Below are 24,903 nucleotides of genomic sequence, written 5' to 3'. Positions count from 1 at the left end.
CAGACAGACAGATAATGGATGGAGAGAGAGAGAGATGGTAGGTAGGTAGATAGGTAGATAGGTAGGTAGGTAGGTAGGTAGGTAGGTAGGTAGGTAGTAGGTAGGTAGGTGAGTGGGTGGGTGGGTGGGTGGATGGATGGATACACACACACACACACACACACACACACACAGACAGACATAGATAGTAGGGGAGAGAGGGGGGGAGAGAGACTGGGAGGGAGGGAGAGAAAAGGGGGACATTAAAATAGTTTTCATTAAATCCCCTAAATTTGTGAGTAATTATCACATAATACTTTGTTATATGTAAGAAAAAAAATGTGTTGTTCTGGTTGATGTAGGAAATATTTGTGTTTTAGTTTGTCTTCAAGTCCATTATTGACTCATCCCTGCAATTTTTTTTGACAAGGTTTTTCAGAAATAATTTGCCATTGTTTCTTTCCTAGGGCTGAGAGAGAAGGACTGGTCCAAAATCACCGAGCTGGTTTTGTACAAAGGCAGGACTTTAGCTCCCAGTCTCCTATTCCTAGCCTTAATTTAACTAAACCAAACTGGTTCTCATAAAAAACCCTACATACCTTGTAAATCTAAAGAGTTTATTTCAAAAGCTAGCACATTACCAACAGCACCACTGATACCCAGTTATCTAGGCCAACCCAGCTCAGCTTCTAGTAATAAGTAGGTTTTGAAGGTACAGAACTTTTTTTTAGAAAGATGTTGAGTAAAGGTGAGGATTCAGGTTATCCGGTTATTCCGTTTCTCATTTCTACTTGTTGTCCCATCCAACCCATCCAGAATTCCTGTGACTCTTTATCTACCACCAATTTGCTTGGATCATTAGTAGTTCAGATTCTTATAGAGAGCTTATGCGTGCAATAAATCTTCATATCCATTTGAACCAATGGTGGGTTTCAAAATTTTTTACTACCAGTTCTGTGGGTGTGGCTTGGTGGGCATGGCAGGGGAAGGATACTGTAAAATCTCCATTCCCACCCTACTCCAGGGGAAGGATACCATAAAATCTCCATTCCCACCCCACTCCAGGGAAAGGTTACGGCAAAATCCCCATTTTCCCGAAAGCCATCATTCTGCTAAACAAATAATTCCCTCAACACTGTCAAACTATTCACTAAGTCTGCATTACTACTACTATTAATCTTCTCATTGTTCCTATCACCGATCTCCTCTCACTTATGACTGCATGACTGTAACTTTGTTGCTTGTATCCTTACAATATTGATATTTTCCTAGTATGATTTGAGTAGTATGATTTCCTAGTATTATTTGTACCCTATGACTATCATTAAGTGTTGTACCTTATGATTCTTGATGAATGTATCTTGTCTTTTTATGTACACTGAGAGCATATGCCCCAAAGACAAATTCCTTGTGTGTCCAATCACACTTGGCCAATAAAGAATTCTCTTCTCTACTCTACTCTACTCTACTCTACTCTACTCTACTCTACTCTACGCTCTACTCTACTCTACTCTACTCTACTCTACTCTACTCTACTCTACTCTACTCTACTCTACTCTACTCTTCATCTTCCCACACAGTTTGACTAAAATACACATTTTTAAAATCTGGTTATTAAGAAAAATTTAAAAAAAAGCACTTGGCTAAATTCCAGTTGGGTTTTTAATTGATCTGGATGAGCTTTGACTCGCATCATCTACAATAAGACATTTACAGAGTTTTCTTGTGAAATGATCTATGGACTAAAACGTTTAGTCTCATCGAAGATTTATTATTATTATTTTTTAAGATGACAAAATGGAAAGACGATGCAATAATTAGTTTGCATTAGAGAAAAAAAATGTCAATTTTAGAAACTTTGCTTAAACTTACACTTAGGCATTTAGACAGATGGCTTTCTTTCTAGTAGCCTTGTGTAGAGACAACTTAAGATCTTTACCCAATTGCATGGTGTAAAATTTACATCAGTGGCAAATGCCGGTTTTCTAATTAGAAAAGAGTAAGAGGAAAAAGGATAAACAAGGATAGAGAAAGCCAGAACAGCATTCTTCAAAATGAAAAAGGTCTTCTGCAGTCACAACATAAGCCTAAGACTGAAAATCAGGCTTGTTAGATGTTCCATCTTTTCTATCCAGCTCTACGGAGAGTTGGTCTCTGACAGAAAACCACTTGAAGAAACTAGAAGCATTTGAAATGTGGATTTACAGATAGCTGTTACGTATAAAATGGGTTAACAAAATCACAAATGAGGAGGTGATAAGCCGCCTGGGAAAGCAAAGCAAAATCATCAAAGCCATTAAAAAGCGAAAGTTAGAATATTTTGGACATGTGATGCGACACCCAGAAAAATACGGCATCCTTCACTGAATCCTCCAAGGAAACATTGAAGGCAAACGAGGTCCAGGCAGAAGAAGAACATCATGGCTTCAAAACCTAAGGGACTGGTTTGGACAAAACTCAGCAGCACTCTTATATGAGGCTGTTGACAAAAATAGGATTGCCAACAGGATCACCAATGTCCGATAACAGATATGGCACAAGAAGAAGAAGAAGAAAAAGTTGCGGAAAAGAAATGGGGTAGAGAATAAGAACCAAAAAATCAGAGTAACGTGGGTATTGTACTTGTAATAATTTGCAGAAATTTTCTTAGAGTGTGTTTTCTGATTCCTGTAAATTCAGAAAAAGCACAGATAGAACAGTCTATTGAACGGCTGCTCAATAGACGTTTTTCCATTTAAGTTGGAAACATGGGACCTGCATGTCCAGAGGCCCTCCCTGAATCCTTAGAGATGTTGAGAGGAGTTTCAACTCAGACATCTCTTTAACGCTGATATTTTTGCATCCACTGGGAATCTCTTCCCGGCTCCTGACTGCCTCTTTCAATAAGTTTTCGTGTTTGTGACATTCCCCAGATGAGTCGTTACGATTGGTAGAAAATCTAGAAATAAAATGTTACCGCTCTATCGGTTCATTTCAGCGTGTTTCCTTTGCAATGTGACTGCAATCTAACTTCATGGAGTGAAGCTTCAAAGGACACTGGGCCTTTCTGAGTTATGAAGAAGAAGGGGGAAATAAAACCATCACTTTTCCATCTTGCTTTTCAGACAAAGCCAGTTCCAAAAAAAAAAAAAAAACCTTTTTAATGAAAACCCACAAAAGATGTTGAAATACATTAAGTACGGGGAGATTTTATATCAGACTATTTCAGCTGTTTGAGAACGATGTCAAGAGTACAAATTGCACAGTGTTGTCTGCAGAGAACTGGAAAGTATGAATACAAGCATCTGTTGTATTTCGGTGATCTGTTATAATGGTGCGTCCAAAAGGAGATTAAAGGAAAACACACACACAATGCACACAAACAAACGCACAAACAAAGTGCATGGTGAGACTACCATTTCCCACAAGGAGGCTTTCTTTGGGCATTTCAGAAAGAATGTTTAGAGGAAAGTCAGGATCCTGAAATTTGTTCCAGATTCCCATATCTAGGAGAAAAATTGGTAGGAAGGAGTAACCCCAAACAGGTTTGAATATGAATAGTCTGCTTAGACTATTGCAATGGAAATCAAATAAACAACGACATTAAATCAGGGGTGAAATGCTACTGGTTTGTACCGGTTCGGGCAAACCGGTAGTAATAAAAGCTACCGATTCGGGCGAACCAGTAGTAAAAAAAAGTTACTGGTTCATCCCAACCGGTATTTCCGACAATCAGCTGTGCCGCATGATTTATATTCTCTAGAAAGCAGGAAATCCTGCTCCCTAAAAATATTTAACCGCATGTGCAGCTGGTCCCCACCATTTCCTCTAGTTAGGGTTAGGAAGACAGAGCTGGAAACCAGGTAAGACGGCAAGAGGAGCCCCATCTTCCTCCACACGCCCCAAAGTAATAAGACCACCCCAAAAATAATGCCAAGCGCTTATTTCGGGGTTCAAAAAAAAGAGCTCTGGTAGCACAGCAGACTAAAGCACTGTTATTAACATCAGCTGCCTGCAATTACTTCAAGTTCAAATCTCGCCAGGCTCAAGGTTGACTCAGCCTTCCATCCTTTCTAAGGTAGGTAAAATGAGGACCCAGATTGTGGGGGCAATAAGCTGACTTTGTATAAAATATACAAAAGTATGAAGGCTATTGCTTAATGCATTGTAAGCCGCCCTGAGTCTCCGGAGAAGGGCGGCATATAAATCAAATAAAAAAAAAGATATAAGACAGGGTCTTATTTTCAGGAAAACACAGTAAATGCGATGTGTCTATGTGTGTCTATGTGTACAAATACATAGCACAAACTCTGGCTATTTAAAACAAGGCGTACCAACTTTCTACCGCATGATTTCAGAGTTAAAGCCCACAAGTTACATGCTCAGCTAAGTCTACAGACAGCACATTAATGTCAATTTACAGTGGATGTGTTTTGATGAGCCTGTGATTCTTTTCCCTTCACTAGCTTCCACCCTGCTTCCTCTTAACAGCTGCCCAATAACTATCGAAAGACATTACCTAATTGCTCGGAATTGAAATTTGGAGAACACACATGACTCTGTGTTGGAACACCAGCTGGCAGTTGAATTTAGTACACACCAGTTTGTATTGAGATGTCATTGTGCTTTTCCAGTTCTAATCGCCAATTATGACTCTATTAGCCATCGTTGGCAGTTCATCGGCCCCTGCATCAGCTGAGGGAGACTTCAGAATGGACCTCTGATCTTCAGGTTTCCGCTTCGCTGAGTCCTTAGCGCAGCGGCTGTCATCGGGAGACACCGAGGAGGGAAGGCATTGTCTCGGCGAAGGTAACTACACCTGACCTTACAACAATTTACGGAGAAAATACCTGCCTGACGGTGGCATGAGTGCCATTTCTTTTACTGACTTGCGATGGCTCTGCAAATTAGAGACAACGGGATAAATCTATGACCAGCTCACCAGACACTTCATTAAATCACTGTTCCCTTGCCTTGTAGAGCACTAATAGAATCACAGTTCTCGTTAGCTACTGAATAAAAGATCAATCACGCACTCTCTGAGAGCTCTTGCTACAAGCTTCCAAAGGAAACATGGAAAAGGGAGGAGAGAGAGAAAGAGAGAGAAAGAGAGAGTGAGAGAGAGAGATAGGATCATAAGAAAGATGCGGAATTGCTTCTCTGCAAGTTGGTTCAATTACCTTTTCCACAACAGGCTGAGAAAGTAATACTCCAAGGAACTTGTTAAGCCTCTTCTCAAAAGCTGCTCTCTAATATACGAGTACCAAGCCCTGGTCAAAAGTTCATAATGTGCATATGTAAAAAGGTACTAAATTGCCTGAGGGCTAAGACCAGAGGAGTTTAATTGCAGCAAAATGCCGTAAATGGTCTACGGAGGATCCTTCTCTGGGATCCAGGCTGTATCAGCTGTTGGAAAAGTTTGGAACATAAAAAGGCTGTACAATCATCCTTGCTTAAGTGGGGATGGAGATACTGGCTGTAGGGTTTTGCACCAGTCCTGGGGTTTAAGGATTGAAAATAGAAAGGAAAATTCACAGATTCCTTTTAATAGAAACACAGAATTACAAGAGTCTACAGTTCATAATTCACAATCATACAGCCAAAAATGCAAACGTTAAACAGGAATACTCAAGAGTGCGGCAGACATAAATCTTGGTAAGCAGAATAAGATGTTTTAAATAAACTTGCCTTAGCTTTATTACTTCTCTCACACACACAGACACAGACACACACACAGACACAGACACACACACACACACCAGAGGTGGGTTTCAGCAGGTTCTGACCAATTCTGGAGAACCGGTAGCGGAAATTTTGAGTAGTTTGGAGAACCGGTAGTAAAAATTCTGACTGGCCATGCCCCCATCGATTCTCTGCCTCCCGAGTCCCAGATAATCGGGAAGAAATGGGGATTTTGCAGTAACCTTCCCCTGGAGTGGGGTGGGAATGGAGATTTTACAGTATCCTTCCCCTGCCACGCCCACCAAGCCACACCCATCAAGTGACGCCCCGCCCACCAAGCCAAACCCACAGAACCGGTAGTAAAAATTTTTGAAACCCATCACTCACAGACACACACACACACACACACACACACACACACACGTGACAAGTTTTAGCAAGATCCTATTATAGTTGTTGTTATTGCAGTAGGTGCTTTGGTGACTATATTCAGTGTGTGTGTGTGTATTGATGATTTAATTCTATTTTACCAAACATTGCATTCTCTTCAACTTCATTTGCTGATATAAAGCACATTCTTTGGTGGTGAAATATTCATTCGTTCATTCATTCATTCATTCATTCATTCAACTTCTATAGCTGCCCATCTCAATTACTCATTTAAATACCCAAAATCAATTTTCAATAACAATGTGGTTGGGTGTTAGTCAGTGGTGAAATGTAAAATTTGTTACTACTGGTTTTGGGGGCGTGGCTTGGTGGGGGGTAATGTGACTGGGTGGGCGTGGCCAACTTTTTTTTTTTTTTTTACTTTTAAAAACATTTTTTTTACAACCTCTTCGGCCAAAAAGCATTTTTTTAATTTAGTTTAATTTAGTTTAAAAAGCATTTTAAAATGCTTTTAAAAGGCTCTGACGATCCCAGCTGAGCTGTGTGATCATCAGAGGTTTTTTTTTTTTACTTTTAAAAACATTTGTAGGAAAAATGCTTTTAAAAGTAAAAAAAAAAAAGCCTCTGATGATCGCGCGGCTCAGCTGGGCATGGTGGGGAGAGCAGGGATTTCTGCTACAGGTTCTCCGAACCACCCACCGCCATCGCTACCGGATCGGGAGCATTTCATCCCTAGTGTTAATAGTGTTCTAAGACACTAAGCACCATACCTGATAAATACTTGTCGTTGTGGGTTTCTTGATAGCAACAAAAAGTTCTCTGGAACACTTCACAACGAAATAGCACCTTCAAAAGAACTTGTCTTTGGTCATTAACTGAAGGTTTAAAACACTTTTGTCGCCCTATTAACAGTAACCTGCCACATCTCTTTCTAATGAGAATTGCTCAACCTTGGATTGACAAACTCTGCATCACACAAGAGGCCTTTCTGAACAAATTGCATGTGTATCAACCTGTGCGAGTATATAAACGCAGATCTTCTAACATAAAACATGGAAGTGAGCGATCTCAGCTTTAAAATTTAGCCTGCCCTGACCAGTTCATAATTTAATAATTAATTATAATTTAATTTGCATTGTTTTGCAAGCAACGGGGTATTAAATGCCGAGTCCCATGTGGTATATTATTTTCTAGTCTTCCTCCCAGTCCTAACTCAGCAGCCTCTGTCTTCTAAAAAAAAAAATGACAGTTAACATTATGATCTGGTGGGTTTGTTCTACTGCAAACAAAGAAAAGAATAACCGATTTTGCTCTAAAGTGTCAGCAGCAAAATCTTTACAATGGATAACATGGGGGGGATAAAGTTGATAATTCATTTACTTAACCTCGAGGGAATAGTTTTGATGAAAGCGTAACAGAAGCAGAGCTGTGGTGGTAACAGCATTTGTTGCGATAAATACAACTCTCGGAAAATGACAAACCAATAGCATCTGACAACGAAGTAAAAATACAACACACACTTTCATCTGTTTACTCTTGACATTTGGTGCTGAAATAGGACCAGTTATTCAAGCTGGCAGAGAAGTACAAGTCTCCCAAGACCAGAAAGGAAATATCAATCTTTTAAAAAGGAAAAAGAAAGAAAAAAAGAGAAAGAGAAAGAGAAAGAGAAAAGGGGGGGGGAAGGGGGAGGGAATGGAGGAAATTCAGAAGGAAGGAATAATTTCAAAATTAAGTAAAACTCAAAAACATTCAGGCGCAAATGTGTCTCTGTGAGGTTTCTATAAATTAAACATCTATGAAGCTATCTTGTTTCTTGTCCGGTTACCCTGCACGTATAATTTATTTGCTCCAACACTTTCCTAACTTAATCAAGACTGACAGGTTACGAAGTTGAGCTTTGTCCAAACTAAAAGCTATTTTACTTATCACGTACCAGACAGTATATCATATCGGTTCAGGAGCCAATTTTAGCTTTCAAACAAGCAGCGGTAAATATGTGCCATCGCCTCTGAAAGCTGTTGCGTGTGAGAATGTATCTGGTACGGCCTTCTTTGGATATTCAAAATAATGTTTTCTGTAGACCCGTGATGGCAAACCTAGGGCACGCGTGCCAGAGGTGGAACGCAGAGCCCTCTCAGTGGGCACGCGTGCCGTCACCAGCTGCTCTTTTGGTCTTCGTGCACGCCGGAGCGCCGGAAACCCAAAACAAAGCTGGACAGTGCGCATGCATGCGCCAGCCACATGGTGTTCAGGTTTCTGGCACTCCGGCGCACGTGAAAGCCAGCTGGCGCACCGGCCACCTAGTCTACGAGTTTTTGGCGCTCTGGCGCACACACATGTTCCAGTTTGGGCACTTGGTGCCGAAAAAGTTCGCCATCACTGCTCCAGACAAATAGTAATAATGATGACAAGTACCACCACTGGAATTAGAGAAAGTGTTGAGTGTTATAACAATGCCACCTTATCTCTAAGAAAACAAAGAAATGTGTCATTATTTATGACGTGCCATAAACCAATGGATCTTGCCTTTATATATTTTAATTCTCACCAATCACTGTCGAAACCTAGGTCCCCCAGGGTAGGAAGAAATACCGTATTATTTCCACGAACAGTATTGTGGTTTGAAAATCACTGAAAATGTTTGTAAATTCAGAGATTTAACAAACTCCAACACAGATTATTATTGAGTCCATCTGTTGCAACATATAGCTGAGAACTATTCCCATAGACCAGTCATTTTATATAAATTCTCAGGGATAGTAATTTGTCCAGAGATATGAAACAGCAAGAGCCGAATAATAACTAAATAATAACAAGATCAAGAAAACTAGAACTACAAAATTAAGTACAATTAAGAGAAGTCTCTTTAATTATTTTTTTCTCCAGATTCTTCATATATTTTTCCCCACTTGAGCTTAATAGGAGAAGCTGTCAATTGACTTTACTGACTTTGTTGCTCTCCTTTGTCTCTCCTCTCCTCCCCCTCCCCTCCCCTCCCTTTTCCCTCTCCTCTCCTTTCCTTTCCCTCTCCTCTCTAGTCTCCCTCTCCTTTTCCTCTCTTCTCCTCCCCTCCCCTCTCTCTCCTCTCCCTTCCCTCTCCTCTCCTCTCCCTCTCCTTTCCCTCTCTTCTCCTCCCCTCCCCTCCCCTCCCCTCTCCTCTTCTCCCCTTCCCTCTCCGTGCTCTCTCCTCCCCTCCCCTCTCCTCCTTCCCCTTCCCTTTCCCTTGCAATAAGGGAGAATAAGGACTCCATCTGGAAGGTTCTGCTTCAAAAACAAACCGTTCTTCTCTGGCAAACTTTGTACATGCAGAATAACAAAAAAAATCTATTTTCTACATGAACAAGTCTTTCTACGCATCAAAAATGGCCTATTTAAAATGTCTTTTATCATCAAGGGCTTATATTTATCTCTTTTCTGGGAGAGCTTTTTCCAATATTATAATTCCTCTCAAGTAGCAGCTATAGAAATAATGTTTCTCCAATTAATATAATTCTTCAAGTGCTGTAATATGGATTTCTGACACACAGAGAAGAGTTGCTCATAACAATATTGATATTAAGAAACTGCAAAAATATGGTGTCACTAAAATTATGGATGGAACATGACTATGTTTTTTATATTTATCATCCTGATACCAGATAGAGATTGATATGATTTATCGTATCTACTGGCCTCTGCAAACAGGAAATAAAATTTTGCATGGTGCCTCCCTCTTTCATTGATAAAAATCTCCAGAGACATAAATACACCTGAACTGTAAAGGTATAAATGCAACATTCAAACATAGTGGCTTTTTTCCCTTCTCTACTTCTCCACCTTTCTTTCCATGATAATTAAATAAGAACTGGGCTAGATAAATGTATATTTTTATATTGAGCCCTAGGTGATCAATTTATTAATATTTATTCCCTTTTCTCCATAAAATGAACCAGAAAAATTGAGTAGGATCAATCATTCCACCACATAAATAATTTTAGATAAATGCATGTAAGTATTGTAGGAACTAAGCAGTACATTATATTTACTTCAAAAGATTATTTCATGATATGATGTATACCAAACTTATCTAAGTTAAAATAATGCCCATATTTCAAAACTACACCTCAATAGGTTTAAAGGTAGCACTGAGGATGCCAATTACAGTCAGCAGAAAGAAGACGTTATCATGTAGCCTTCACAACTTTCACATAGAATGGTATTCTACTTAAGTCCAACAGGAAGACTAAGCGCAGGGAGTCTTCGGCCTCTAGATATTTTAAGGAAATCAATCAGGACAGGGGTGGGCATCAAAAATTTTAGCAAGGGGTCTCTGCCTGGTTGCTGGGTGGGCGTGGCCATGGTGGGCATGGCCTAGTCTGCCTCCTGCATCATGGAGGGGTTGCCCTCCCCGGGCTCCAGAGGCTTTCCTTGAGCCTCCGGGAGGGCGAAAGCTGCCTCCCCAGGCTCCGGAGGCCCTCTGGAGGCCAGAAATGGGCCCATTTCTAGCCTTCCCAAACTTCCAGTAGGCCCGTTTTGTGCCCTCCCCGAGCCTCTGTGCACGCCCTGCACTCACTTGCATCCAAAACGGGCTGCGTGAGGACCCCTGAGAGGGGCGGGGTGGGGTGGCCGGGGCCAGCCAGGAGTAGGATTTGGGGGTTCTCTGAACTGCACAGAATCTTAGCTAGAGGTTCTCCTGAATCCTGGGAACCCCCAGCAGCCCACCCCAAATCAGGACCGCTGTAATTCGCTGTGCACTACTGGGGAACAAATGTTGAATGAAGACAGTTCAAAAGCAGAGCTGAAAAGTGAGTGAGTAGATTTGCTCTTCAAAAACTGCTTTTGGGACATGGAGAGGACTTGACATCACGCACTAGTGCTGAAGACAGCTGTTCTTCACCAGCAGACTGTAAGACAATATATGCTAAAAATCAAGATCGTTAGAAATAAAAGTAAGGACTATAAAGTTGGTTTACTTGATCAAAGTTATATCTGCTAATTCTGAATGGACTTTTTCCTAAATCAGTCTTGAAATGATGAGTATTTCATTTCATCAGTAAACAGTAAACAGACAGCATGTGGGGAAAAGAGAACATTTGTTGTTGAGAAGGTGATAAGTTACTAAAATTGTTTATATGTTGTCATGAAGGGGAAGTCATGTCTTTATATATTCCTCCCCCCCCTCCACCATTACTATATTCTTATTTTTCTTTCTTTTCTCTTTCTCTGCTTTTCTTTTCTGTACTTCTTCATTCTTTCAGTTTTTAATTTGTATTATGGTAGTTTTGGTCACCACAATGTAAAAAAAGATGTTGAGACTCTAGAAAGAGTACAGAGAAGAGCAACAAAGATGATCAGGAGACTGGAGGCTAAAACATATGAAGAACAGTTGCAGGAACTGGGTATGTCAAGTTCAATGAAAAGAAGGACTAGGGGAGACATGATAGCAGTGTTCCAATATCTCAAGGGCTGCCACAAAGAAGAGGGAGTCAAGCTATTCTCCAAAGCACTTGAGGGCAGAACAAGAAGCAGTCGGTAGAAACTAATCAAGGAGAGAAGCAACTTAGAACTAAGGAGAAATTTCCTGACAGTTAGAACAATTAATAAGTGGACCAACTTGCCTCCAGAAGTTGTGAATGCTCCAACATGGGAAATTTTTAAGAAAAGGTTCAATAACCATTTACATGAAGTGGTGTAGGGTTTCCTGCATGGGCAGGGGGTTGGACTAGAAGACCTTCAAGGTCCCTTCCAACTCTGTTATTCTACTCTTATTACTGTAATTCTAATCTTTAATGAAAGTACTTTTAAAAAAGGAAAAATTCAGTTGGAAAGCCAACAGCATTGGAAAACGATTGCTGGGATATTTAGTCAGGACAGAGTTTCTGGTGGTTTTCATGGGCTTTCGTGCCTACAGTTTTCACAATAATAGTCTAAGTGTCTCTGAGGAACAGCAAGAAGGTCCTTAAAGACCATACTGAGACCCCTATGAAGTGGGTCACTTAAGCATTGCAAGGCAGTATGTCAAACCCAGAAGTGATCATAAGCAATCATAAGATAACATGGCCACCGGACCCCAAAAGGAGAAAATAACTTATTTAAATGCTGTGTGTTTATTAAAAGGTAAAGGTAAAGGTTCCCCTCGCATATATGTGCTAGTCGTTCCCAACTCTAGGGGGTGGTGCTCATCTCCGTTTCAAAGCCGAAGAGCCAGCGCTGTCCGAAGACATCTCCATGGTCATGTGGCCGGCATGACTCAACGCCAAAGGCGCACAGAACGCTGTTACCTCCCCACCAATGGTGGTCCCTATTTTTTCTACTTGCATTTTTTACATGCTTTCAAACTGCTAGGTTGGCAGAAGCTGGCACAAGTAACGGGAGCTCACCCCGTTACACAGCACTAGGGATTCAAACCGCTAAACTGCCGACCTTTTGATCGACAAGCTCAGCATCTTAGCCACTGAGCCACCGTGTCCCAGTTTATTATGACTGTCCAAAGGAGAATGTTATGAATGAAATATAACAGGACAGTCATTTCATTTTTGCACTACTTGCATTTAAAGAACAGCCAAAGAGGGGGGGGGACGGGACCGCAACAATACTGTAAGAATATTATGAAGCTTTTGAGCTTTTTTGCTTCTTTTCTGGAACATGGAAAATATTTTGTCAGGGTTTTGCTCTAAAAGAAGCAACTTTCTGGCTCAGATTACTTGGCCCTACTTACTGTTTATTCACTGTCTTTTTTTTTTTTTCCCCTGCAAAGTCAGAGGGGACTTCTTTCAATACTTCAAATAAATAAAATATCCAGCTGCACAAACAGTATACATTCAGCTAGATTACTTTGGCTTCTTATGGAATATTTGACTTTCCCCCAGAATGTAAATGATTAAAGAGAAGCTATCGCATGAAACTGATTGGGGGAAAGGTTTTCAAGTGGTATTGCAGTTTTTCAAAAAAATGGCAGGAGAAGAAATTAAAGACCACCATAAGGAAAAGAAACCAGGCCGTTTCTAGAAGAAGTCAGGAAGTGATAAAAAAAAAAATCTCTGCACAAAGCAGACTTTGAGAAACTTTATAACGTTAAGACTTTGACTTCTCCTGACCTTCTGACAGATATAGGCGATTTGAGATTGCAGAGAAGAACATAGCTGATATGTCATGTCATCACTGGTGTGTAACCTCATGCTTAACATGACTTGTAGCAACCCAGTAGAGAATCCCTATTGGTATGGAATGAATGGAAACTTGCTCCACCATATCTATCTATCTATCTATCTATCTATCTATCTATCTATCTATCTATCACCCATCTCCTCCCACTTATGACTCCATGACTGTAATTTTGTTACTTGTATCCTTACGATTTATCTTGGTTGTTTCCTAGTATGATTCAATTGCTTATTTGTACCCTATGACTATCATTAAGTGTTGTACCTTATGATTCTTGACGAATATATCTTGTCTTTTTCTGTACACCGAGAGTGTATGCCCCAAAGACAAATTCCTTGTGTGTCCAATCACACTTGGCCAATAAAGAATTGTATTGTATTGCATTGCATTGCATTGCATTGCATTGCATTGCATTGCATTGCATTGCATTGCATTGCATTGCATTGCATTGCATTGCATTGCATTGCATTGCATTGCATTGCATGTGACTTTTCCATCATTTATTTATTTTTATTAGCTGCCATCTTATCACAAGGGTGACTCTGGGCGGATTGCAATCTTAAAAAGATTGCAAAACTATACATAAACAAAATACTGTGAATATCCAAATACAGCACACTAATTAAAAGTTGGGAAGAGAGGGAGTAGAATGAGGGGGAGGGAGGTGGGATCTGTTGTTAATCTATCAACCACCCCCTATGAAACCCCTCCATTGGAGCTCCAAGTCAACTGGCACACCCAGATCTTTAAGCTGTTTCAGAAGATCAGTAGGGTTGGAGCTGACCTCACTCTGGGGGGAGGGGGGGCAAAAGTAGGAGGAAAAGATCTGGATGTTTGAAAACCAACCACAGATTAAGTTAGGCTTCATGGAGCCTGGATAGCTCAACAGACTAAAAGCCTATTATTAACATTCAGCTGTCTGCAATTATTGCATGTTCGAATCTCGCCAGGCTCAAGGTTGACTCAGCCTTCCATCCTTTCTAAGGTGGGTAAATTGAGGACCCAGTTTGTGGGGACAATAAGCTGACTTTGTATAAAATATACAAAAGTATGAAGGCTATTGCTTAACGCATTGTAAGCCGCCCTGAGTCTCCGGAGAAGGGCGGCATATAAATCTAATTTTTAAAAAATGGAGGTAGAACTTTATAGAAGTGGAGGCGGGCTTTATGGACTTCTATTTTAGGAGCAGAGTAGTCATCCAATCTCCTAAACATACAGCTGGAGCTATAACAACTACTGATAGAAGCGGAATAGAGCAATATTATGTTATGTGGCCCCTTCTGATATATTTTTGCATCGTGTTCATTAGAAGGAGAGGCACAGGAAGCAGACCAAGAATAAGTAGAAAGAAAGAAGGAATCCATCTTCCAGATTATTCTTATATTTGCATTCAGTGACTGGAATTGCTTATCTTTCTAAGCACGGATTGATGCCTTCTTATGGACAGGGAACAAAAAGAAAAACATTGGTATAAAACAGATGAGCCATGGTGGCGCAGTAGTTAGAGTGGTTAGAGTCTTATACTCTGGTGCGTCTTATACTTCGAAAAATACGGTAACAAATCTTGCCCAAATTATGCCCATGGCAAATACTTTCTCTATGACTCATATTCTAGACATTATTTTGAACAATAGCCAACAATGGAGGCAAGAATGTCATATTAGAGGAGTTCTTACCTAGAGGAAAAATTGTACCATCTGATTTTTCTGTCAAATCCTCTAAAAACAAGTAAGTAAAACTGGTTGGCTGATGTAGTCCCTCCCCTTCTTTTCCCCACTAGAAATCTGACATAACTTTGTTCTTCATCAACACCATGCTTTTCGTGAATCTGACAATTTGGAACAAAAAAAAATATTTTCCAATTACCTGGTAGGGTTTAGTTTCAATATTAAATGCCATTTATGGCAGGCTAATTTTACAGGGGAAAGAAATTATTGGCTTAAAGTTTTGAGATATAGTATGGCTACCTAATGCACAAATGTTTAAAATTAAAGTGCATCTTTGCAAAAGCCTGTTTTTTGAAGAAGAAAAAAACCTGTACTTTGGGTGTCAGTATCAAGCATTGTAAGCTCAGCAAACAAAATTAAAGTATTTACTGAACAGATATAACATGTCATAAATAAACTGAAATTGGCTTATTAGAAATGTAAACATTGCCCCCTTTCTTCCTTAAGAAATAATTGTTTGTTTTCCATTTCAGCAACTGATTGTCTTTTTAGGCTCTTTTTGCAAACTTATGATACAAAGTACAGGCAAAAAAAAGTAAGCAACATACCTTTTTGTATATAACAAATAAAATGGAGCTGGAGGGTACATAAATGTAAGCCTTAAGTATCTGAAACTTACTCAATATCGGAAAGTGTTGAAGGAAAAAGGAACAGGCAATCTCTCTTGGGGGAGGATACCAAGAAGAAATGGGAGGAATCAGGACGAAGCTAAAAATGGAAATGCTAAATACAGAAATGGCACAGTAACTTTTAAGTGAACCAACTTTTTAACTTTAGAAACTTGGGAAGCGATGATAGATGCCTACCCGCAAACCTCTATGCCTTCCTGCCTCATTGAACATATTCCCATCGAGTGGGAAGATACGTCAAATGGGAAAGCGATGAAAATACAAACTACAATTACAATATACAATTACAAGAGACCAGCAAAAAAAACCTTCCTGGATAATCCTATTTTTCAAATTTCTCTAAGGCAAATTCAAGTTTCTTTTCAATGGTGGTGCAGTGGTTAGAATATAATACTGCAGGCTACTTCTGCTGACTGCTGTCTGCCTGCAATTTGGCAGTTCAAATCTTACCAGGCTCAAGGTTGACTCAGTCTTCCATCCTTCCGAGGTGGGTAAAATGAGGACCAGATTGTTGGGGGGCAATATGCTGACTCTGTAAAAATTGCTTAGAGAGGGCTATAAACAGGGGTGAAATCCAGCAAGTTCTGACAGGTTCTGGAGAACCGGTAGTGGAAATTTTGAGCAGTTTGGAGAACCGGCAATTACCTCCTCTGGCTGGCCCCAGAGTGGGGTGGGAATGGAGATTTTGCAATATCCCTCCCCCAGGAGTGGGGAGGGAATGGGGATTTTGCAGTATCCTTCCCCTGCCATGCCCACCAAGCTACACCCACCAAGCCAAAGAACCAGTAATAAAAAAATTAGATTTCACTAGTGGCGGTATATAAGTCTAGGTGCTATTGCTAAGTACTATTAAGAAGGAAAAGAAGAGTGTAGACAGAAGTGAATGAGTATTTAATAACAGAGCTTACCTTATTTGAATATTTGTACTTTTATCAGATTTAAGACAGCAAAGGGCCAATAGAGTTGGCGCCTGTTTTATATACACAACAGGTTTCTGTTCTGATTTATTGTGGAACACAAGAAGCTAAGGATGACACTTAGAAGTTTCATGCACAACTCCTGGCCGGGTTCCCAAATTATTCAGAATCAAAATAAATCATTTTATTGAAATGGGGAACTTTTATAAGTTCAGTATGAGTTGGCATCTTAAGACAACCTACAACAAAAATTGGAAACCACTTTAGTGATGTTTTTTTTTTAAAAAACGAGTTAAGGGTTTTTCCAAGGTTACTGTATCTGTTTAAATTCAACTTGCCTTGGTTTTAAAACAAAAATGAATCACAATAGTTTGGGTCAGCCAGCATATTTTGTACAGGGATAATAACCGAAACATCTGCTGCTTGAAGACTGCCTTAATTATTTGGACTATGGAACATCAAATCAAATCAAAATCTTTATTTTGGTCACTGACCAGCATAGCATTATATAATCAGCTCAACCATTTGAGCAGAACAAAGAAGTCAAAATCAGAAGCACTGAGCTTGAATGTGAGTTGCATAAAGCCAACAGAATTAAACAAAATATTTATTTCAGCTAATACTGTAACGCTTCAAACTAAAATAACTATTATTGCTGTAATTCCCATTAGATCTCTGTTAATGCTATAAACTACTGTAGTGGTTAAGATCTGAGATAGATATGCCAAGGAAAAAGGCTTATTAATCTAAACCCTCCATAATTATGAAGCTGGAGGCACAATCACTTCTTAGTTGACTTGAGTTGATTTGGGCTATGTATCAACACTTCTGTGGTGCAGCAACTCGGGCCTCATCCTGATATATTGTCTTCTGTGCAACTGGCTCACCCTGGACAGCTGTTCCAAATCTAGGATTCTCCAGACAACGCAACACACAAACCAAAGCAAACTAGAAAATACAGTTCACCTTAAACCACGGGACGTCAAACTCACCGCGTCATGCTGCCATCAGGTGACGTTTCGTGACATTTTTCCCATTCGCGGAGCTGGGGTGGGCGTGGCCTGCGTGTGATGCCCTCCAGCCCGTGGACCACCAGTTTGAAAAAGTTCAGAATAGGAAAAACTAATCGTGAACATCAGTTCTTTGTTTCTGTTCTGCCCCAGCTACGGACCACAAAGAACGCAGCACACACAAAGTCTAAAACAAAGCTTATTTTACTCAAATACTCAGTCTTTTGCAAATGCAGGCTGTTAATAAACGTTCTTATCAGCCTGCAAGAATTCCACAGATAAGGTAATCAGAGTCTTACTAGGGTTAGCAAAAAGCCCAGAAGCAATGTTGCAGAGAAACCCAAACGCAAAGAAGATCGAACTAAAGTTGTTTCCTGCAGCTTGCTGCAAACAGCATTCCTCCTTAAATAGGCTAAGGGAGTGGCCAATTAGCCCCAAGCCTTACTCTCGAGGAGGCCTCCTCCTGAGGAACCACTCCTGCCTTTTGGCAGCTCTGTGTGCCCGTGCATCGAGAAGAGGCTCCTCCTCTTCATCCTCTTCACTTAAAGGAGCTTCTGGAGGTTCTGAAGGCCCTGGCTGAATCTCTGCCTCTGGCACCACATCTTCTCCAGCCTCCTCACTGTCCGACTTGAGCACCGGCTGCACAGGCTGCTGGCGCAGCACCACACCAGCCTCCTCGTTGTCGGGATCAGCAACAATCCGCGCAGGCCACTGGCGGGCCACAACAGTTTCTGAGCAATTTATTCCACAGATCAATCACAATGTTTTACTTTTGCTTCTCTTGGCTAATTAGATTTTGAGGAGAAAAGGCAAAGGTAGAATTACAGACAATCCTTGACTTACAACCATTCGCTACAGCAGCACTGAAAAACTGATTTACAACTGGTCCTTACGCTTACAACCATTGCAGCATCTCTATGGACACATGATCAAAATCCAGATGCTTGGCACCCAGCATCTATTTACAACAGTAGCCATATCTCAGGGTCGTGTAATTGCCATTTGCAACCTTCCTAGTTACCTTCAAGCAAGCAAAGTCACCGAGGAAAGCCAGATTTGCTTAACAACTACATGATTCACTGCAGTGAATCTCTTTAACAAAAATTGGGTGCAACTCATGTAACAACCATCCTGGAAATTCTGGCTTACAAGTTGTGGTTGTAAGTCAAGGATTACCTGTACCTGCCATTCAGATCTAAAAATAAGAATAATTCACAAAATAATTCATGCCCAGTCCCCAATGCTTGTTTCACTAGATCTGGCAAATGAGCCTGCTCCAAGCCCTACTGGTGAAACAGGGTCACCTTGCTGAGCTCCAAAAACTTAATCTTCTCTTCATGCCTTACATCGACCCTGAGATATATACTGTGCCAATCCTGGTGGCCATCTGGAAGACTGAGAAGTCCTAGATCAGTGATGGCTAACCTTTTTGCCGTCACGTGCCAAAAGTGGGGGAAGCGTGGGGGGGTCGCGCGTACGTGTGCCCATACTCATAATTCAATGCGTCCCACACCCCCACACATTTGCGTGCGACCCCCCCTGCGCTCCCCCTGCTTTTGGCACGTGATGGCACGGTGGGCCCAGTAGGCCCATTTTTCACACTCCCCAGGCTCCAAGGCTTTCTTGGAACCTGGGGAGGGCGAAAACAGTCTTCCCCATCCCCCTGGAGGCCATCCAAAGGCCAGAAACAGCCCGTTTCCCGACTTCTGTTCCCACCAGAAGTTGGGAAATGAGCCATTTCCAGCCTCTGGGAGGAGTGGGGAAGGCCGTTTTCTCCATCCCCAGGCTCCTAGAAAGCCTCTGGAGCCTGGGTAGAGCGAAAAACGGGCCTTCCCCACCCACCCAACCCCCTGAGACCTTCCAGAGGCTGGAAACAGCCTGTTTCCTGATTTCCGGTGGGTCCGGAAGGCCCGAAAATCAGCTGGTCGGCGCGCACATGCGCGCTGGAGCTGAGCTAGAGCAACACTCGCGTGTCCACCGATATGGCTCTGCATGCCACCTGTGGCACGTGAGCCATAGGTTCGCCATCACGGTCCTAGATCTTCCCACAGGCAAGGTTATAGATGGAACGTGGTGTGGATGTGGTTTGTTTGATAAGCTAATATGCCTTTGAGTTTCTTGAGTTGAAACCTAGTTTCGTTTTAACAGATTTTCATGTTCACCGTTCCTAGGCTTATATAAATGTGTTAAAAAAAAACAGCATGCAAAAATGTACCAGTAGAGGAAAAAAGAAAACCACCCAAGCAATTGGGATCATGTGCACATTTTTCACACTAACTGATGATTAAACACTGTTAGTACAAATCTTGCCAACAACCAGTTGTACAGAACCAAAGTTATATATATGTTGCAAAAGAAATAAATAAGAAATTAGATAATAATAATTAATAAGAAGTCAGCTTTCAAAGCAATTTCCCTTATTTCTTCTATTCATTTCTAAAAATCATATCGCTCGCCAATAGTCAGAATGGGGTATTTCTCCCCCCCCATGATTATACATTATAATTCTGCAATAGTCCCAGTATTATATTCCCATTCATTTAAAGAGCCCACAACACATCTGTTAAAACTCAACCACCACCATTGGCTGTTCACTGAATTAGGAAGCTTAACTCAATCAGCTCGGATTTCTATCCTTTTTTAATGCAAAAGATTTAAAAATTCACTTTGCTGAAACATCTGCTAGGCTCTTTCAGCCTTAACACATGATTCTTTATTTACTCTCCTACAACACCATTATTTTATTCTAAGTCAGAACTGTGGCAAACATACAACTCCCAAATTTAGACATCAATGAGGTGCTATAGAATTAATCACCCATATAGTGTATTCTAAGCTTACTTGTTCATTTTTCATATAGAAGTCAATATTTCTTTTTATACTTCTCAATGCAACCCATCTTTACTGGGATTTTTTCCCCCTAAGCATGTTGCAATCTGTAGCTCTGATTTCTCTCAAATCCCAACCACCGAAGGGAACTCATATCCAGACATACAACACATACAACTCACCGCCCTGAGTCCGAAAGGAGAAGGGCGGTATAGAAATTTGAATAAAGTAAAGTAAAGAACCAAAACACATGACTCGGAAAACACACAAGAGTTTATCAAAAACCAACCGAAACAATCAAGGGATGCAGCCTTTTTTGACCACAAGAGCCACCAATATATAAATGGTCAAAGATCAACAAATTTAAGAGTGGTTGAAAATGCAGTAGGTATAAGAGAATTTCTAAAAAAGCCAATCTCTCAATGTAAGAAATATCATGCTCTTACCAGTGACTTGGTGAAAGGTCGAACCAGTGTAAACAGGAGGGTGTACAACCACCAGTTGTGATGTAGGGATGAGTAGATCATATTTCCAGGATGCAATGCATTTGAGATAACTCCATGAGGGGAAAGCCGACGATTCAGTTCATTTGACAGAAGAATATTGCAAAGCTTAGATCTATTGTAGGCCAACATAGCCCAATAATCTTTCTTCGATGGTGAAAGCAAGTTGAAGTCAAGTTTTCCCGAGTTCTCTTTAATATTCGTGAACCTGCAAAGCCAGAACAAACAAAAAAACTGTATGAGTGTAGCAATAAAAGGCCTATGTTCTGGTCTATGGGGAAAGAAAGAAAGAAAGAAAGAAAGAAAGAAAGAAAGAAAGAAAGAAAGAAAGAAAGAAAGAAAGAAGGAAAGAAAGAAAGGAAGGAAGGAAGGAAGGAAGGAAGGAAGGAAGGAAGGAAGGAAGGAAGGAAGGAAGGAAGGAAAGGAAAGGAAAGGAAAGGAAAGGAAAGGAAAGGAAAGGAAAGGAAAGAAGGAAGGAAGGAAGGAAGGAAGGAAGGAAGGAAGGAAGGAAGAAAGAAAGAAAGAAAGAAAGAAAGAAAGAAAGAAAGAAAGAAAGAAAGAAAGAAAGAAAGAAAGAAAGAAAGAAAGAAAGAAGTAATTAGGAAAATTCTAGAATGCGCAGAGATGGATAAAATGACTGGAGTTGAAAGAGAGAGAGGATTTGGAATATTATGAAATATGGAATAAAATGTACAGTTGGCTCAAAAATAGAAATCAGAACAAGAAATGTTTAACAATATTGATGAAACTTAAATTACAGTAACTGAACAACATTAAATCAAGAGATATAAATATAAACAAATATAAATGTGTAGATAAGAACAATGAATATTATAGTGTGTGTGTGTGTGTGTGTGTGTGTGTGTGTGTGTGTGTGTGTGTGTATATGTTGGAGTAATGCGATTATCCTACTATTGAGTAGTAAATAGAAATGATAGAATAGAGAACTACAAAAGCAAAATACGTAAGTCGATATGAAATGCTGTAAAATTACCATTAATGTTATGTAATGTTCAATACGTTATGTCTTGACATGTTCTGTTTTTAGATATGTGTGATTGTTTGTTGTGTTGTTTTTAAAGACAAACTGTTTAATAAAAATTATTTTTTAAAAAGAAAGAAAGAGAAAGAAAGAAAGAAAGAAAGAGAGAGAGAGAGAGAGAGAGAGAGAGGGAGGGAGGGAGAGAGGAAGGAAGGAATTGTGGCCCTAACTCTGTGTAAAGCCTTAATGCTTTAGATGGCTTCTGTGACTACTCTAAACTCTATCTCCAGTGAAATACATAAACATAGATTCTTCCAATGAAGGAAAAGAGCTGTATGTGCAAATACATTGTGCAAATGTAAAAGCCTTCCAAAGGAAGTGACTGCTTTAAAATGTTACGGAAAGGTGCTTTCACGCCAAGTTGTTCTATAAAATATTTCTGTTCTATAAACCTTAATTTTTTTTTATTAAATTTATATAAAGGTAAAGGTTCCCCTCGCACATATGTGCTAATCATTCCTGACTCTAGGGGGCGGTGCTCATCTCCGTTTCAAAGCCGAAGAACCAGCGCTGTCCGAAGACGTCTCCGTGGTCAGGTGGCCGGCATGACTCAACGCCAAAGGCACAAGGAACGCTGTTACCTTCCCATCAAAGGTGGTCCCTATTTTTCTACTTGCATTTTTTATGTGCTTTCAAACTGCTAGGTTGGCAGAAGCTGGGACAAGTAACGGGAGCTCACCCTGTTACACGGGTGATTCGAACCGCTGAACTGCCAACCTTTCAATCGACAATCTCAACGTCTTAGCCACTGAGCCACCACATCCCTTTGCGTTTTTTCCTCCTAGTCCTCAGAAAGTAAGGGTGTGTGTGTGTGTGTGTGTGTGTGTGTGTGTGTGTGTGTGTGAGAGAGAGAGAGAGAGAGAGAGAGAGAGAGAGAGAGAGAACAGTAAATAATTGCAATTAGCAAACACTGTAATTGGGGCCAAAGATTTATGTGTTTCCCCTCTTCCAAACTCCAAGCTGAGTAATAGGACAACTCTAGCCATTGATCTTCCCATCTTTCTGCTTTCCAGTGCACTAGCCTTCCACACTCTGGAATCTAAGTGCTCAAATAACTACAGATGAGACTTGCTGCTTCTCAGCATTGTCTTAAGATTAAAAATTGATGGTTAAAAAAGGGGCAGTAACCGAGGTGATTCTGCCATCAATAGTTTTGTAAGGTATAAAAGAAAAAATGTGAACAAAGCTAGAACGAGCTGTGGTGGAGTCTAATGTTTTTAAGTGTGTACCCCTGGTATGACTGAGCACAAATCAAAGTAAGTGGTTGATATTTTTAATTGGGTCTGACAGTCACTAAAAGACCAGCTGTTTGTTGATGTTATTCTAGCAAGGTGGCAAACTATGTAAATATTCTACAGCTGGATTCTTGCACATAGCCATAAGAGTACATGTACACATTTGATTTGCATAGGAATAGGGAAAACAAATGAAAAATATTGGATGGATGGATGGATGGATGGATGGATGGGAGGGAGGGAGGGAGGGAGGGAGGGAGGGAGGGAGGAAGGAAGGAAGGAAGGAAGGAAGGAAGGAAGGAAGGAAGGAAGGAAGGAAGGAAGGAAGGAGAAAGACGAGGTCGGGAAAACTTTCCCCATATTTAGTTGGAGGGAGGGACCTGGTGTAGCCTGCTCCCCAAACTGTATTCTACAGAGTCTAGGCACATCATGCTATGCTATGCTGTAACAGATAATCATGCTTTGAAGTGCTGTAAGGCTTCCTATAACATTGATGGACTTTCACAATTCATGATTTGTGAATTGGGGGCCATGTGCTGACATTGTAAACTGCCCAGAGAGTCCCGTAAAGCACTGTGGGGCAGGTATATAAGTCTAAATGCTATTGCTATCGCTATATTCCTGGATGCGAACTCCCCCCAGATATTCTGGATCTTTGTTGGGCTTTCCAAAATGGCTCTACCAACTTATTCCAGTTCTCAGTTAGATGAACAGGCAACCCGTTCCTTCTCTTTTCTTCTGTTCTCTCAACGTCTGGGGAAAAAACGTAATTCTGAAAACAGCCAGAGAAAGCTTGTATCCCTTCAGCTATTCCAATTCCCATCCATCTTACCCAGCACATACAATGCTTACTGATGAAGGGAGCTGAAGTCCAACAATAGATATAAAGAAGTGAGGCTGGGATTGAGTTGATGGCCTTATAAGTTAGATTTACGAACAAACCAACAACAAATATTCCTACTTATTCTAATACAATGTTTCACGCCTTAGGAGAATTGGAATTATTCGGCATAGCAGGAAAAACGAACAAACAAAATAAATGATTGGCGCTGGCTTTGGTATTTTCAAACAGATTGCAAGTGTATGTGATAAGACACAGCAACTAGTGAACTCACCCTGCTGATTTCTCACAGATATGGGAAAACCCGCAGCCATTTTCAATGATTATATTTAAACATCTAATTTAATGCATGACGAGCCCCGAGAAATGGAGGAGCAATTAGTTGCTAGATCTGGAGACACACCAATTACATGTTGGGGGGACAGGTTTTCCAGAAACCCTGGTTGATCTTGTGTAAGAGGACAATATTTTGTTGGTCCTGTCTCAACCATGATTGCCAGTCAAGCTTTAAAGTTCTGTGAACAGAGGGATTAAAGCAGGGATGAAATCCAGCAGGTTCTGACAGGTTCTGGAGAACCGGTAGCGGAAATTTTGAGTAGTTCGGAGAACCGGCAAATACCACCTCTGGCTGGCCCCAGAGTGGGGAGGGAATGGGGATTTTGCAGTATCCTTCCCCCAGGAGTGGGGAGGGAATGAGGATTTTGCAGTATCCTTCCCCTGGAGTGGGGTGGGAATGGAGATTTTGCAGTATCCTTCCCCCGCCACGCCCACCAAGCCACGCCCACTAAGCCACACCCATAGAACCGGTAGTAAAAAAAATTGAATTCCACCACTGGATTAAAGCTATCAATGATATCAAAGTGATGGGCAGAGACAAAGTCCACTCCAAAGCTAAGAAGGAGAATTTTAAAAAAAATAATTCTGGAATTCAATGATAAGATAAAGAAATAATAAACAGATAATACAAGCTACTGACAATTCCATGTAATTCCAT

At 40.7% G+C, this 24,903-nt stretch overlaps 1 protein-coding gene across 1 annotated transcript in view; it reads right to left on the bottom strand.

Annotated features, from left to right (window-relative positions):
- Positions 1 to 24,903, bottom strand: part of WWOX (WW domain containing oxidoreductase) — a 609,400-nt gene that overhangs the window by 425,924 nt on the left and 158,573 nt on the right. Inside the window, exon 8 of the mRNA XM_087877071.1 lies at positions 20,735 to 20,999. Coding sequence (XP_087733197.1) covers positions 20,735 to 20,999 — 265 coding nt within the window. The remainder of the gene's footprint in view (positions 1 to 20,734; positions 21,000 to 24,903) is intronic.

The sequence above is a fragment of the Pantherophis guttatus genome, chromosome 11 (assembly GCF_059756535.1).
Source record: "Pantherophis guttatus breed Tessera chromosome 11, ASM5975653v1, whole genome shotgun sequence".
NCBI classification, from domain to species: Eukaryota; Metazoa; Chordata; class Lepidosauria; order Squamata; family Colubridae; genus Pantherophis; species Pantherophis guttatus.
The sequence above is the reverse complement of the archived record's forward strand: the minus strand, read 5'-3'. Positions and strand labels throughout refer to the sequence as shown.